This window comes from Dermochelys coriacea, chromosome 1 (assembly GCF_009764565.3).
Source record: "Dermochelys coriacea isolate rDerCor1 chromosome 1, rDerCor1.pri.v4, whole genome shotgun sequence".
In the NCBI taxonomy this organism is placed as follows: Eukaryota; Metazoa; Chordata; order Testudines; family Dermochelyidae; genus Dermochelys; species Dermochelys coriacea.
The window spans coordinates 59,968,312-59,985,904 of NC_050068.2; the positions used below are offsets into that span (position 1 = coordinate 59,968,312).

At 37.4% G+C, this 17,593-nt stretch overlaps 1 protein-coding gene across 1 annotated transcript in view; it reads right to left on the reverse strand.

The window, feature by feature from the left end:
* COG3 (component of oligomeric golgi complex 3) overlaps window positions 1-17,593 on the reverse strand; it is a 45,298-nt gene that overhangs the window by 23,513 nt on the left and 4,192 nt on the right. The window contains exons 2-13 of the mRNA XM_038406861.2: window positions 16,249-16,395; window positions 15,627-15,688; window positions 14,321-14,486; window positions 11,446-11,520; window positions 11,219-11,311; window positions 10,788-10,913; window positions 7,908-7,988; window positions 6,938-6,981; window positions 6,551-6,677; window positions 6,009-6,100; window positions 3,666-3,805; window positions 1,521-1,681 (exon numbers count right to left, since the gene is read on the reverse strand). Of these exons, the coding sequence (XP_038262789.1) occupies window positions 1,521-1,681; window positions 3,666-3,805; window positions 6,009-6,100; window positions 6,551-6,677; window positions 6,938-6,981; window positions 7,908-7,988; window positions 10,788-10,913; window positions 11,219-11,311; window positions 11,446-11,520; window positions 14,321-14,486; window positions 15,627-15,688; window positions 16,249-16,395 (1,314 nt within the window). The remainder of the gene's footprint in view (window positions 1-1,520; window positions 1,682-3,665; window positions 3,806-6,008; window positions 6,101-6,550; window positions 6,678-6,937; window positions 6,982-7,907; window positions 7,989-10,787; window positions 10,914-11,218; window positions 11,312-11,445; window positions 11,521-14,320; window positions 14,487-15,626; window positions 15,689-16,248; window positions 16,396-17,593) is intronic.

Here is a 17,593-nt window from a genome sequence, read left to right on the forward strand (position 1 = left end):
CAGCCCCCCAACCTGAAGCAGATACTCAACAGCAACCACACCCCATACAACAGAACCACTAACCCAGGAACCTATCCTTACAACAAAGCCCGTTGCCAACTCTGTCCACATATCTATTCAGGGGACACCATCAGAGGGCCTAATCACATCAGCCACACTATCAGAGACTCGTTCACCTGCGCATCTACCAATGTGATATATGCCATCATGTGCCAGCAATGCCCCTCTGCCATGTACATTGGTCAAACTGGACAGTCTATGTAAAAAAATAAATGGACACAAATCAGACGTCAAGAATTATAACATTCAAAAACCAGTCGGAGAACACTTCAATCTCTCCAGTCACACGATTACAGACCTGAGAGTGGCCATCCCTCAACAAAAAAACTTCAAAAACAGACTCCAACGAGAGACTGTTGAATTGGAATTAATTTGCAAACTGGACACAATTATCTTAGGCTTGAATAGAGACCACAGTCAACCTGTGGAACTCCTTACCTGAGGAGGTTGTGAAGGCTAGGACTATAACAGGGTTTAAAAGAGAACTGGATAAATTCATGGAGGTTAAGTCCATTAATGGCTACCAGCCAGGATGGGTAAGGAATGGTGTCCCTAGCCTCTGTTTGTCAGAGGGTGGAGATGGATGGCAGGAGAGAGATCACTAGAACATTACCTGTTAGGTTCACTCCCTCTGGCATTGGTTACTGTCGGTAGACAGGATACTGGGCTGGATGGACCTTTGGTCTGATCCAGTATGGCCATTCTTATGTTCTTATGACTAACCCCTTTAATGAAATATCCGCTTTTAATATGCCTTAAATTATGTATTAAGTTCACTGTTTTCTTTATATCCAAAAGATGTTTTCAAATCATTCTTTGACAAGATATTGACACTATGAGTCATTTACTTGAGATCTTGTATCAATTATACTTATTTTAAATTATAAGTAAAATTATTTTTTTAATTCTTTCCAGCAGGACCAGTGTGAAGAGAATGAATTTACCCTGCAGGAAGCTGGGAATGGCTGTTGTGAATAGCTAGTGACAGTAGTTACTTAAAAGAGAAAGTTATTGGAAACTACTAGTGACCTAACAAATTCATCTTTGAAGCTTTTTTTTTAAGCCAGTATCGGACCAGCAACTTTGAAAACAAAATATCAGCCAACTGTGTCCGTCCATAGAATTTATCCTACAATTCAGTACATTTAACTCCAACTTTCCATTGACAAAAATCAAGAACATTAAAATAAACAAATTGTTTAAAGAGGAGAAAGTTAGAAGCACCTCAATGCACACTAACGCCATTGTGAAAATAGTGTCCAGATTGACTTAGTATAATATATCTTATATCAAGTTATCTGATTTCAGGGCCAAAGATTAATCAATGGATGCCACCCAGATGGTGTCAATGCTTTTAAATACACATATAAATAGAAAAATCCTGTTTGCCATGCTCTTCACTATATAATTGCATATGATGTATAAACTAGGATAACAAATAAAGCGAACTGATACTATACCTCCATCATTTCCAATTTATCTGGATATGCAAGATCCCCAGGAGCAGGCTTGTAACCTATGATGTCTGTCTGAATGTAGATAAATGTCCTGTATACAAGGCGTTCTTGTACATCCTCTAACATCTGCTGGACACCAGCAGCAAATGCACCCAGTTGTTCTGCTGACAAAAGAACATCAATACAATTGCTCAGTAATTACATCTAGAAAATAATGTTTAAAAAGAATTTTTGAGTTTCATACTTTGTCACACATTAATTTACGTGCTGCAAAGAAAGCCAGGCATAAATAACATTTGAAGAGCTGCACAATGAATGGCTTGTAACAAGCCATGAACCCTTGCGCTCTTAACTACAGCTCTGTCACTGACTTGCTATGTGGCGTGGGGCCAGTCACTTCAGCTCTCTCTCTGCCTAAGATTTCCCCATACGCAAACTGGGAATACGACAGAACATAACATACCATATTATAGTTTAAGTATGCTGATTTTTTAGAAGATGCTAAAAATATATGTCAAAATGAAGTTTTTGCCTTTATACTAAGAATATGCCCTAGAGTACTTTTGTCATATACGCAGTACAGTATTACCACGTGGACTGAAGTGTCATACTGCAGGACAAAGAGTTATATGCAATCTGCCCTACCTACCCCAATAAGACATTTGTATGTACTTAACGATCCAAGTAGAAGCAGCTTAAATCAAAATATCAGATCTATGTTTAAATGGTAAAACCAGTAAGTAAAAGTTAGCACAGAGGCTACACTGCAAACTTATTGTGTTTCTGTGTTTTGTTTTTGATAGTGTGAGGGATCAGGGTCACAATTCTGCTCTTAGGAAAGTAAACTATCTATCTTCACAATCCCAGAGATGGACAGCCACTCAGATGAGCAGAAGTTTCTGCATATTTTTTCCATATGCAATTATATACTACAAGGGAATGGAAATCTAAAGGCATATGACTAGATTTCATAAGTTGCACAGTAAGCCACAAATGAAGAACTAGTTCCTAACAGGAATGGCATGATATTTACCAGAGGTGGTTTATACCAGGTAAAATCATGATTTTTACCACCCCAATTTAAGACATTTTCTATTTTAAAAACTGTTTCATTATTTCACACATTACACTTTATTTTAGTTACGTAAAACAACAGGATTCATAGCTTAATTTAGGATTATACAAATAAAAAGTAAAACTGCCGTGGGTATAATACTAATATATATAAAATTATAATACTGAACATCAGAATGTCTGTACACATTTTGGGCTCAGTATCTTCTCAAGGAAGCTATATATGTTATGAGTCATTTCAGTTTTCAATATTACATACACAAAAGTCAAAAATATTCCATTATATGAAAAACAACAACAATGCAGAGTTCTAGGCTTGAAGCATTAAGCAATCATAAGCATGCAGAGTTGCAGACTACCAGTTCTGATCCATCTGACCTTGCAGCAGCCTACAGCAGAAGACCAACTCTGATGTTGGGGATAGACTGAGCCTATTCCTCAGTTTTGAATGGATGTATCCAAAGTTGAAAAGATTCATTCTATGCTTGCTGAACATGCTGGACACCGATGCAATTATTTTTCCCAGTTTAAACAGGGTTTAAGTGGAATTTACCAGCACCGTGTCCTAATCTAGATTTTTCCTCAGGAAATTGCCAACCCTGGTTCCCACATGAATAAGAAAAATTCAAAAAAAAAAATTGGAATCCCTGACTAGATATAAATTATAACATACACTATTCCCTTCATTGCACTCTACATGGCACTAGTCCTGTACCCCACAAGAGCACAAATTCATTGATCTGAGCAATTCCACTGACATCAACATGATTAGTTGTGAGAGTAAAGTTATACACATGCATAAGCATTTGTAGGATCAAGGCCTGTTAGTAAAATCAAAATGTAGCAAGAATCTCTAGAATATCCCTTGTATGCTCATTTCAATAAAGAAATGTTTAAAAAAATTTTTTTTTATCATAATGTAACAAAAAAAGGACAAAGTTCATTTAAAATAATCATGTGTCACCTTTGACATGTTTAGCACATAAGGAACATCTACATCCGGTTTCCTATGAAGTTTAGTAGTTTGTAACACTGATTAACATCACAATCACTTATTTTCCACCTATGTATTACCATTGTTCTGTACATGGTCTTCCAGCATCTCATTTTTGAGAATTCCACAGAGTTCAGACAAAGTTTCTAAGTGAATAACATGGATGATCAATGGCCTGAAGACATCATATAAAGAGAGACACAATTTCTCCAGAAGTTCACTAGAAGAAAGATAAAATGCATGGTATGATATAAAAAAAAAAAAAAAAAAAACACACATTTCCAGGATACCAAAATACTAACTAAAATCATGTTACAGAAAGGACTAGTTCCTGTATGCCAGCACCAACAAACTGTTTACAGCATAATGTATCCTAATTTTTATCCAACTGAAGTTACCATTCATAACTGAATTATATAAAATCTACATTGAAAATAGATAATCTCAGACCCAATTTACAAGTCTGGCATCCCTTCTCCTTAGAACTGATGTGTAGCTATTGAGAGCACAGTTCTATAATTAAGTCCTACTTAAAGAGTATTACATTGTAGCAAACTAGGAAATACTAATCTTCATGCTAAAATAAGTTTACATTGTCATTTTTCAGTGCTCCCTCTCCTATCATGGAAGATTTGTACTTCAACAAGAGCTGTCTCACTCTTTCAGATGAGCTTCTCCTAGATTTCAGTGAAGTCCCAGTAATGTGCTTATGAAAATCTGAACATTTAAATCATGCCTGCTAATTAACAGAAAATAAATTAAAGAATTCAATCAGAGGATTTAAAGTATTTACACTTTTATATATTTGAAAGTTTACTCCAATATGAAAGTCCTTCTAAACTAGATAAACCATGTTTTTTACAAGCGGAATTTAGGAGGAATTACTGACAATTGCCTAGGTAGGCCATCTTGAACCCAAGTAACTGAATAGCTCTGATTTCAGAGTAGCAGCTCGTTGCTAAGCCTGTATTCTCAAAAACAAAGGAGTACTCGTGGCACCCTTAGAGACTACACACAAATTTATTTAGCATCCGATGCAGTGAGCTGATAGCTCACGAAAGCTTATGACTCAAATAAATTTCGGTTTAGTCTCTAAGATGCCAACAAGTCCTCTTTTCTTTTTGTGAATAGCTGATGAAATACGAAATTTTTAAATGTATAGTATTTTGGTACGGGCATCTGTAAGAGCTCCTCCAAATATAACACAGCATAATAAGGGCTGCTTGCCAAGGTAAAGTAAGAGCAGAAACTGAGAAAAGGGGGCAAATTTCAACAGCCCAACACCACACACACACACACAAAAAAAAAAAAAAAAAAGCAACAGCAAGAATTCAGGGCAAAAATGTCAAGCCTGGGTGCCTAAAGGAAAGTTCAAAGATCCATATTCAGGCACCAAAATGAGTGACTCTCAGAGAATCAGCATCTTTGTTGGGAAATAGGGCCACTTTTAAGGTTAAGAAAAGAATAAGCATCTTAATTGTAGTGACCCTAATCTGAATAGTTAATATTTGCATATTCCCAATGACGCCTGGGGTTTAACTGACGAGCAAATGAGACAGGTGTACTGGCTTCCTGGCTCTGTCCAGTCAAGATTTAAAATTGGGCATTACTCAGCAGATGTTCAAAAATACAATCATTTGTGCTCTGCTGGGCTTCATAATTTGGCTCCTCTTGATGGGATTAGATATCCCTGGGCTCCTCCTCACTGGAGCGTGGATCCCCAATTAGGCTTCAAAGGGCTTCTTGGGTATAGTACCCCAAGTGAGACTAAGATGCCCTGTTGGCATTTGGGAGCTTGGGCTTCCTTTTAATAAGGCTCTGATGCCCTTTGCTTCTCCCCTCTAGCTTTTGGCTTCAAGGGGCCAACTGGAAAAATGAGTGGAAGTATTTTCCTCAAGCTCCACCCACTCGCAATGTGACACTAAAATGATGTCAGTCAAAGCAGACCGCGTAGATTTTCATAATATCAGTGTCCTTCTTTCGCATGTGCTTTGATTATCACTGCATTAGTTAATTTTGACATTTAAATAATTATTGTAACGCATCAGTATTAACTTCCCAATGAGAGGAACCAGAGACAGTTTATGCCCAGGTGCACAGACACTAAAATGACAGGCACAGTATAAGAACCTGAAATAAAAGTAGAATAATGACGTCCAGAAGGGAACTCTTTCAAACCATGTGCATCAATTCATGCTAGGTCCAAGAGTTTGAGACTATCTTCAGAATCATAAGGGCTAGAGATTTAAAAACAATTAAATTTAAGCTTTGATTTTAGAGCACAAAACAGGAACCATCAGGAAAAAGTATTAGTCTACACAAATCTCCTCAACACTGCCTAATCTAACCTCTGATGATACTTATTGTATAAGATTACATTAAACATGGTATGCAATAAAACAAGAACAGTACGTACTACCTACTCCAATTTTGGTGTTGGTTTTGTGAAAAACTCATTGTAAAGCTGGTGTTCATCCTGGCACACATGGACCATAAAGGCACAGCCACTTCGTACCTGCATTTCATAAATACAAATACTTAATTAACAAACTGTATTTTTCTTGCATTTACATTGAAAGGGATGTTAGTTATTTTTGCTGCTATAGATAAGACTAATTTGGAGTTTACTCTCTCAGCTGTTCAAAATTACACTATGTTGAAAAGGAGGTACTAGATCTCTAGCACACATTCTGCCAAACAAGTGAAAGCTCCTTGGGAAACTTTTTCTTTTTTCATGCAGTGGGCAAAGTTTAAAAGAGAATCACTTTTTGTCAGTGTCACTTTGTGAGGAGCAGCACAAAAAAAAAAAACCCTAAATTTTACTAAAAGCTGGACAAAATTTCACACTAATAAAATTTCTGGAAATCTGTCATTTTATCCAAGACTGATTGGATCTAGAAAGGAATTTGAGTTTTGCTAAAGAAATCTGAAAACATACAAAAAAAACCACCACTAAGATTCTTACCAGAGCACAATGATCTCTGTTGTTCTGACTGGTTAACTCCGTTACAGTACTAGTGATACTAGGGCTTAGCAAGTGTTCCCGCTGAGCAAGATAACATTGATGGATTTCATTCAGAAGTTGCTGGTATCTAGCCAAAAACAAAAACAAAAACACCTAACAACTGTGTACAAGGGATTTAGTTTTTCAGTCACCATTGCCAGTATTCTAACTTTTCTGCTACATAGTTCAAAACAAAGCAAAGTTACTAGTTTTTTTGTTTTGGTTTTTTTTGGGGGGGGGGGTCCAAAAAGCAGTATTTATTTAACTCAATATTTTAACTGAGGTAAAATATTCTAAGCTTCCAGAATTTCAAAACACTTGAAAATAAATGTATTACATTATACTCACTCTGGCATCTTCTCAGATCTTTGCTCTATTTGCTCAATAAGAGTCTATATTGAAAGAGAACAAAAAACAAAAAAATAAATAAACCATGAACTCCAAGCACATTAAGGGTGGATAAAAATTATTTAATAAAAAAAACTCACTCTTAAATTTAAACATTTTTCTTTTTAAAAATACACCTATTTAAAATTACTTTTGAAATTATGGCAACCTACATTAAGGTTTAAGATCACTATAACCTATTAAAATCAATTAAATAAAAAATATTAAAGCAGTATGTTTGTTGCTGAAGTTTTAAAGAAAGTCAAACCACTGAACTGGTGGAAGGCACTGGCTAAGCACTTGGAACAAGAGTTTGTTGAAGTGCTAAACCACCTTTTGACACAGCAGTAGGCTCCTCTGCAGATGGAGAGAATATTTTCTTCATTCTAGTTTATTCAACTCATTCGTTTCAATATTTAGTTTATTCAAAGTTGAGAAAAATTAAGAATTGGAAAAACAAAAACAGAAAAGCTTGTTTCCGTCTCCCAATCTATCAAAAATGAGTTGAGAGGTTGAGATCCACTAATTCTAAGGTCTTTGAAAGATGTGGTGATCAGAAACAATCAGATATTTCCCTTGCTTAAAAATTCAGTTTTAAATGTAAAACATTCTTTGATACTTACACAAGAAAAAAAGTATCAGAACATTTAAAGGTGATTTTATTTAACTAACAACAAAATTTTAAAATGCTGTTCATGTATTTTTAAATTAATTCCAATTTCCATCCAAAACACAGCTTGACAAAAATAAAGAGTAAAAAATTAATGTTCATCATCTAGTAAATAAGAAATGCCTCATTCACCATTTTCTAACATGGGAAGGTAGATCTGAACACTATCCCTAAAACAGAAATAATGCTAATATGTGGACTGCAGTTTAATAAACTCATTTTATGGCTTCACTATCAGCTATTAATTACCAAGCTACTTACTCTAACTTTGGGAGCAGCAGCTCTGAATTTTACGTAAAACAGTGTGAAGGCATTGTCAGAATTTGGTATAGATGAAGGATCCTGAAAAGAGAAAAAACAAATTGATAAATAAGATTTGTCTATATTTAGCTCATAGTATTAACTGTTTGAGACATTTAAGCTTTTGAGGAACTGTTTTGTGAAATGTTTGCACTTTTATGACCTTTTTATGCTTCTCTATTCAGTGTGCCAAAAGCTGGCACTCTCTCAAAACTCAGATAAACCCAGTTGGGAGAACAATATTCAAGACCAGAGCAGCAAGGGTTAGAATATTTATTGAACACTTTCATTTTTACTTCTCTCCCTTCTTCTCCACTAAAAAACAGTCACAATGCCATTTCCTCTGAAACCTGCCAATGCTGTTCCACTGAATAACCAGCAATGGTGACTACTGATAAATGGAAACCTTACTTCTATCCTGGAACTGAGAGGTTGAGTTAAAATTCAACTCCCTCCCACCCAAGCCTGAACTGAGCTGCCAGAGTCTCAGGCATTTGCCTTGCCCTCCATGGCTCAACTCAGTACAAAGCAAGAGCTTTTACCTGCTCTAGTAACAGACCAGAATGGAGAGCAGAAAAAAGAACCTTGCACATTTGAATACCTTCTGGATAATTTAGCCACCAGCTCACCTCCCTCTCCTGCTCCCAGGCCACTCCCCACAGAGGTCAGGGGGAGAAGTAGCAGCATTCAGCCTGTGACATGGAGAGGGCAAAAAGTATCCCCACCTCTAACTCTTCTTTACCCATCCCCTGAAGCAGTCTGGCTGCGCTCCCACAAATAGAGACCACCACACTGGTTCCCTGTCCCTGTCCCGTTAGGAGGTAGAGAGAAGACCTTCAGAGGGAAAGCAGAAGAGACTACAAATAGCAGGCTAGCCCCCAATGAATTTCTTTCCACAGAAACATATGAACTGCCTTGCTGGATTGGACCTGTGGTCCATCTAATCTACTATCCTATCTCAGGAGCCAACACTAGATGCTTCAGAGGAAAATGCAAAAAAAAAAAAAAAACCCATTGTAGAAGGATATGGGGTAATCTTCCCTTTCCTCCTCCATGAAGGTCTCATTCATAATTCCCAATAGCTAGAGATTGGCTTAAACCCTGAAACATGAAGTTTTGCCTCTCTTGCAGTACATTTTTTGTTAGCATTAACTAGTATAACTCTGGACATTCTTGTTATTCATATAAAACTGTCCAATCCCTCTTTTAATCTAGCTAAATCCTTAGCCTCGCAGGGTCCCAGAGCCCGGGCACCAATGCAAACCTGAACACCTACACTGCAATTTTACAGCCCCACAGCTGACACAGGGCAGCCATGGGTGCTGTACTGTGGTGTAGATGTATCCTTAGGGGACGTCTATGCTGGGGAAAAAAAAAAAAAAAAAAGGCCCACAGCAGTGAGTCTCAGAGCCCAGGTAAACCAACTCAGGCTCACTGAGCTCATGTTACAGGGCTAAAAACAACAGTGTCGGCATTCAGGCTCCGGCTGGACCCAGGCTCTGAAACTCAACAAGGGGAGTTGGTCTCAGAGCCTAGGTTCCAGCCTGAGGGCAGGCTGAGACCCATGCCTCCCGTTGGGTTTCAAAGCCCAGGCTCTAACCCAAGCATCTATACTGCTGTTTTTAGCCCCATAGCACAAGCCCAACTCAGCTAACCCGGGCTGAGACTCACTGCCTGAGTCTATTTGTTGTTTTGGGGGTTTGTTTTGGGGGGGGGGGGCGGGGTTGCATTGTAGACAGATGCTTAGTTTGCAGGGGATATAGGAGGGAGAGGCTGAAGAGATAGATTAGAAAAGCAGTGAGACTGAGGAAGAGGGGAACAAGAGAGATTCTCGGGATGAGGAGACGAGAAAGGGAGAAACTGGAAAAAATGGGGGAAAAGGGAGATAGAGCAATGCAGCCAAAGAGAGAAAGGGAAAGAAAATGGAGACACTGAAAGGAAGACAAAAGGAAATGAAAAAGAAAAGCATGTAAAATAAAAAAAATGGAGACATAGTAAGTTACCTCTGTAAACATATACAGTATAACAGAAGTCTGAATGGCAATATGTTAGTGTGTACCCATTTAAGTTCTGAGAAGGGATATGGGCTCATTTCCCCCACCCCCAAATCTTCTGAATCACACTACAAAACCCTCACAGGAATTATTTATTCTCACCAGATTTTAGCCAAAATTATATACTCAAATATGTAATTTTCCTACTCAGATTTTATCATCTCTGCAAGCTTTTTAGGAGAGATTTGCATGGGCACAAAAGGTAGTTAGGTGTTCAACTCCCATTGAAAGTCAATGGAAGCTGGTCACCTAACTCCCCTTTGTTCCTTTTAAAAATTCATCTTTATAGCCTATTTTCAAGATATTGCTTGGATTACTTGCACCAGTCATTGCAGCTCTGCAGCTGTCCCAGAGCAGTGTAAACTAATGTGCTCTACAAACTACCCAAAAGAAAGTATTTAAATGGGCCATATCACCAAAAAATGCTTGTCTAATACAACAGTGTAATATTAGCATCAGTCAAATTAATATTAAAAGAAGTTGCAGGTATTTTTGGTTCTGTCTAGGGCAATGGTTCTCAAACTTTTGTATTCGTGACCCCTTTCACACAGCAAGCCTATGAGTGCGACCCCTTTATAAGTTAAAAACACTTTTTTTATATATTTAACACTATTACGAATACTGGAGGTGAAGTGGGGTTTGGGGTGGAGGCTGACAGCTCTTGACCCCCCAAGTAATAACCTTGTCATCCCCTGAAGAGTTACGACCCCCAGTTTGAGAACCCCTGGTCTAGAGTTATTACAAATACATCACACCAATCAAGTCAGTACCTGCTTACCCCACTTACCCTTTTTATCAACTGGCTTGTGAGGTTCTGTAGTGTGTTCACAGTGTATGTTTTCATAAGGTGCATAGCTTTAGAAAGACATTGTTTAAACTTAACCAAATACACGGGATAATCTTTAAAATTAGGCTGCAAAGAACAAAGAAAAGCATTTTAAATGTGGCAGCAATGGTAGACGTACAAAAAATACTTTTAAAAGAACAAGTAATAGGTAAAAAGTATCCAATGCAAACTAACTTTAGCAGGTTTATAAACTTAAGCATAAGTGGACTAAATGTATGCAGATCAGATACATTTTAAGGAACAGAAAGTGTCTTCCTTGCCTTTTTTCCCTCTGTAAAAATAAACAAATTTAAAAATTCCAAAATAACTAGAATATGTATCTCTAAAGTGTTAAGATTTAATTAAAAAATACAAAATGTTAAGTTACTTACATGTGATGAAATATATGTAATACAATCATCAAGCTTAGCCAGCATAGGTATAAATCCTTCACTGTTCACAGACAACGTTGGGGAATTTAATTTCTTTAAAAACCAAAATACATCAATCAGAAGAAATTAAGAAAACATCAGAAATAACTAATTTTGGTCACAGAACTGAGATGATTAATATAGCCTACTTGACTTTCTAAGATTATAAGAAATAAAACAACACTTACTGTGTTAATATTTTCTAGTTCATTAAAATAAGAGAGTTTCTGTTGGATATTTTCAGCCAGGTCAACAAGTTCTGACTGTTCAAACAGAGCAAATAAAAGACTGTAAGTAACTTAAACTATTAAGGTTTCAAATAAGACATGTTAAAAAAAATTAGATCAAATTTTGCTAGCTACATAACAGACCACAAAAAAATTTGCAGAAAGCAGAAATTCTGTCAAGTTCTAAACTCTGAATTAAAGAAAGAAATGTTACCACTAAATGCTGTTCTCAAGTGTATTGTCTTTATAGACACACAACCTAGGGGTCTTGCAGTATTCTGAAGGAGCCACAGAATCTTTTCAAGTAGTAAAGCTATTATATGCTATTCTGAAGCACTTCAGGATCCCAACGTTCTTTAAAAATATACCATGCAAACATTCCTATCTTCAGTTCCTTTATCCCTCAAAAGCATCCAAAAAAAAAAAAAAAAAAGAACTCAGAAGAAGTCATTATAGATCTGCAGAAGCAGTAGATTTGGAGAATATCATTTACTTTTATATAATCTTGCTTCTTTCAATATCAGAATTGTTTACTGATTTCCAAGCAGTTGAACATGTGCAAAGCCACTAAATGCAATGGGGTGTTTACACAAGAGTCACTGAGGGCATAAATTTGAACAATGGGTGGATGGTGCTTATTGAGAGCTTATTTTGCTCTGCAGAACCGCATTATTGGTGAGGAGACAAGATACTTTCAAAGCTGGACGGGGGAGAAAAAAAGGTTCTCTCTGTCTGTGTGATGCTTTTGCCAGGGACAGAACAGGAATGAAGTCTTAGAACTTAGTAAGTAATCTAGCTAGATATGCGTTAGATTCTGTTTGGCTAAATGGCTGAGAAAATAAGCTGTGCTGAATGGGATGGATATTCCTGTTTTAGTGTCTTTTTGTAACTTAAGGTTTTGCCTAGAAGGATTCTCTATGTTTTGAATCCAATTACCCTGTAAGGTATTTACCATCCTGATTTTACAGAGGTGATTCTTTTACTTTTTCTTCTATTAAAATTCTTCTTTTAAGAACCTGATTGCTTTTTCATTGTTCTTAAGATCCAAGGGTTTGGGTCTGTGTTCACCTATGCAAATTGGTGAGAATTTTTATCAAACCTTCCCCAGGAAAGGGGGTGTAGGATTTGGGAGGATTTTGGGGGGAGAGACGTTTCCAAGCGGGCTCTTTCCTCGTTGTATATCTGTTAGACGTTTGGTGGTGGCAGCAATAAAGTCCAAGGGCAAAAGGTAAAATAGTTTGTACCTTGGGGGAAGTTTTAACCTAAGCTGGTAAAAATAAGCTTAGGGGGTTTTCATGCACGTCCCCACATCTGTACCCTAGAGTTCAGAGTGGGGAAGGAACCTTGACAGGACCAACTTCTGCTGATGACACAGACTGTTCTCCAACAGATGTTGGTCCAATAAAAGATATTACCTGACGTTGTCTCTCTAAATATTAAATATGTTTACTCGTATACTGAGCACTTGCTCTTGAGGTCAGCTGGAGAGCAAATAAACATGGAACCACTCATAATGCTGTTTATGTGGCATCACTTTTCAGAGTAGTATCAGTTTAGCTATAACAACCTTTGACAATTTTGGTTAATGCTTCATGACCACTCATTGTCTGAGTGGAACATGGTATAAGACAGGAATCAGCTATAACAGCCTACAACTCATTTAGTTTTCTGTTTTCAAACAGAGAAAGTTTAAGCAACATTCCCATAAAAGTTCAAACAGTAATTTCATCAGTCTGCTGACAACTAAATTGAAACCCGAAGGACTTGTGGGTTTATGAATAAGTGTGAACAGCTTAAGAGACTTTTTAAAAATCCTTTACTAAAGGGGTGCAAAAAATAAAGGGCAGCCCCCAGCAGAGACAGCTGCTAAATAAACCTGTATAAATGACAAACCTTAACCCAAATTTTTCACAGATAAAACAGTCCAAAAAAGAGGAATGGAAAAAGTCTTAGGATGTTTCTCTAATTAGGTGGCAACTGAAGAAAATATTTCCACATTAAAATATATGACCTTCTGGTGAATGGTTTACTCAATTCCAACATGACCTTTCTAATTTCAGAAAAATGTTTTCACTAGGAACTCTCCTCTACAACTCCCAGGAACCATAGTGAAGAGACTAGAGAACTCTGCTCCCGTTCTATTTCTTCCTCTGAACCAAGAACCTCCCCAAAAAGCCCCCCACACTCATCCCCCCCCCCCGAGTCCCATCCCCCACTCCCAGACTCCTCTCCGCTGAGCTCTAACCACCTTCAACTGGACCCCTCTGCAGAGTCCCATTGCCCCTGCACTCAGAACTGCCTCAGCAAGATCCTGTACATCAAGATGCCCCCCCACACACACACACACTGAGCCATGTGAACCCAGATTGCCCCACACCCTCTCACCACACATCTGGATCCACCCTCACTAAGACCCTCCACACTTCGATCCTGTTGGGCTGAGCCTATCTGCCCACACCTGGCATGGAGGGGCAGAGCCCCTGTGTGTTTCTGGGACAGGTCTGACCCTTGTGCTGTGTCAGGGTTGGGCGCAGCCTCAACGCCGAGTCTGTGTCCCAGGGTTGTGGGGGCTGCAGGGTGATCTCCCACCGCCATTGGGCTATGCTCCCCACTGCTATGCTGGAGCCTCCACATTTATTTCTTGACAAACGCAATTTGCAGAATTTTAAAATATTGTGTGCAGAATTTTTTTTTTTTTGGGTGGCACAGAATTCTCTCGGGAGTAAATCATGCACTGGCATTACTGCCCACAAGATGCCTGTTCTGTAAACAGAGGACTTTATTTTTGGTAACTTTAAATTTAAAAAGCTTCAGTAACTACCGTATCACAAATTACCTGCTCTTTCAAAAGCTGCTCACAGGCTTCATGCAATGTTCCTGTCTTGGTGGACACAAAAAGATACTGTTTCTGCAAAGACTCCAAATGTTGAAGAGCACTGTTCACGTCATTCAATATAGCATCACATTGCTCCTGAAATCCAGACAAATAATTCCTCATCTGCCTAGAAAAGAGAACCACAATGAAAAAGGGTAATGCTTTTCTTTTTATATTTAAAAATAACCAATACATAGAATGATTTACTCCATTTTCCTGAGGACACAGAAACCTCTCTAGAAAAGAGTAGATCACTTGCAGGAAGTAAATGCATAGAACAATGTATAATAAAATCTTAAATCACAAACTGACCTGATATTTAAGCTCATGGGTCATAGATTCTGTTTTAAAACTGATAAGACATCAATTTTCAAGCACTATTAAGCATAAATTAAACAATGTTAAGTGTCCAATTTAAACCAAAAGGAACTAATGACTCTTGGGTCTCAACTATTGTGCTCTATTTTAGCACACATACAACAATATGTAAAATCAGAAACTCTTCTCAGACTTGTGTAATCCCCAGAATAGTAAGGGCACAGAACTAATTAACACTCTTCTGTAGACTCCTCCAACTAAAACAGATATAGCATAGCCACATAATAGACTACTTTTCCATCTGTGATCTACAAACACTACTGCCATGCATCATAACACATCATAAGAGAGAGAACAGGGACGCAACTCTCCAACTTTGCAACAGGTTCACAAGTATGGGCTCAGAATAAGCCCAAGTCTTACCATTTTCCGGATACAACACAAAACTCTTCCCACAATAAAGGCCAGAGAACAAGCAGACCATAAAAACCAAGCGATAGGGAAAGAGCAGGTTATTTTACAGTAAAATTTAATGCATGCTCTTAATTTTGGATGTGGCAACTCAACATTGTGGCACTAGCCACAGTAGAAATATCTAAGATCATTAGTCACTCAGAAGTGTTTCAGACACAACTCTTTATGAATAGTTGATAAACAGCTAAAGCCAGTTGAAAGTAGTCCTTCCCAGACTGAAGAAAGAAAGTCAGTCAGGTGAAAATAGATACAAATTAAACATAACTGGGAAAAGTGTCACTGGATGCTGAAAAATTAGATGCCTATATATTAGTGGGCAGGATAAAATCCTACATATCATATGCTGTAATATGTCTAAGGGGGAATTGATATATACATAAAAGCAAAATTTCACTTCTAGTTTAGAAGCTGTTGCTGGGTGCAGAGACTAAATATGTACAGTGATAAAATTCAACAAATGGAAGAAGGATCATACCTGTACTTAGCACCTTCATCTTGATCCATCTGGGCCTGCAGCTGAGCAAACCATGAGAAGAACTAAAACAAAGATTTTTAGATTGTCAACAACCCAGACATTACAAGGAACCAATTAGAGAAACCGTCATATCTGGAGTTCCAGAGCAATCAACAGGATACAGATGATGAATTGCACCACAACATGAGCATCTTTCATTATTAAAGGAAAAAAAACTCTTAAGTACTCAACAATGATTCAGATAGTCCAGAACCTAGCAGAGCACAATTCTACCACCTAACTGAAGGAAAAATGTACAATGCCATCTCCTTGAGTTTCTAGGAGCACAACATTAGCACTGTCTCTCTCACTGCAAACATTATGGGATTGAACTGTGACATTCTGCGGGCAGCACCACTGTCCTTTGTTGATGCTTTAGCCTCTCAATACAGAAAAAACATCTAGTATTGAACAACCAAGAAGTTAAAGTTTTGTTTTCTTCAATTTTTTTTGCATGTCTAACAAAAGAATTTTATAAAAACATAAGAAAGGCACACTAAAGCTTCACAAATCCACTGGGAAGAATTTTAGCACTGAAATGATGCCTCTAGGATTGTAAAGCAATTAATTTGGTGTGATTTACCTGCTGTGCAGTTTCAATTCTTTCATCTTCCATTCCCAAAGTGGTGAATCCTTTCAAGAGGATATCCTCTGTTGATTCAGGTATTGCTGCAGCCAACGCGACATTTAGTGACCGTGATGTTAAACTGCATAAATCTTCAATTGGAAGCTGTATATAAAAATCCCATCATTTTAGTTAAATTACTTTTTAAAAATTAATGTTTAATTTTAAATTAATATGCAATAGTGTAAACAACATCTCAATCACACCAAACTTATTTCTTAAGTTCCTGTTTGTTTAATTTTGAAGGAATAATCAGTGTGGTCATTTTATAAACTATTTCAATAATATATTTAAACACCAGAGTATCAATATTCAGAAATATTTAAAATATTCACTTAATTATTCCAGGACAAAAAAAAATAAATTAATACTTTCTACTAAAGAAGATTAACTGAAAATGAATTAATACAACCCTCTTGCATATGATCTATATTATTGAAAAGCATTACAAATCTCCAGTTTAGCTAACTAAACAGCAAGACAAACTAATATTTTGGACTTAATATCAGATGACATGGGGCAGGTCTACACTCTGGGGAAAAGTAGATCTAAGCTACGCAATTTGAGTTGCGCTACTAACGTAACTCAAATTGCGTAGCTTAGATCTACTTACCGCGGAAACTCTCCTGTCAATTCCCCTCACTCTTCTCGTTCTAGTGGAGTACCGGAGTCTATGGGAGAGCGATCGGCGGTTGATTTAGCAGGCCTTCACCCACTAAATCGGCCCCCGGTGGATTGATTGCCGCAGCATCGATCCCACCCGTAGTGGAGACAAGCCCATGATGATTCATATTTCCAAGTGCAAGCCAAAATAACAAAGGTTTACAGTATCTACACAGCACAAAAACCTTTTGATTGGCATACAAGCTAAACAAACTTTCATTAGATTGTTCTGCCATATGACCAAAGGAAATTCCAAGCCCAATATTGTCACAACCTGAAATTCCAATAATTTCAAAATGTTTTAAATAATACTTCCAAATAGATACTCCAGATGATTATACAGGAAGGTTTCTTTAGAAGATAATTCCTATATTTCAGAATTTCAGCTTACTAAGTATATTTTACTGAACATAAAAAAATCAAAGTAATTTGGGACAATTTAAGTATTTTTAGACTGGAGACTGCCTTGGAATTAGATGCTGTATCTTATCCTTGAATAAAATTTTACAGCTAATGAGGATGTTTTCCCTAACTATTCTAACATAACATTCTCTTCTTTCAAAGTAGCAGCCGTGTTAGTCTGTATCCGCAAAAAGAACAGGAGTACTTGTGGCACCTTAGAGATTAACAAATGTATTTG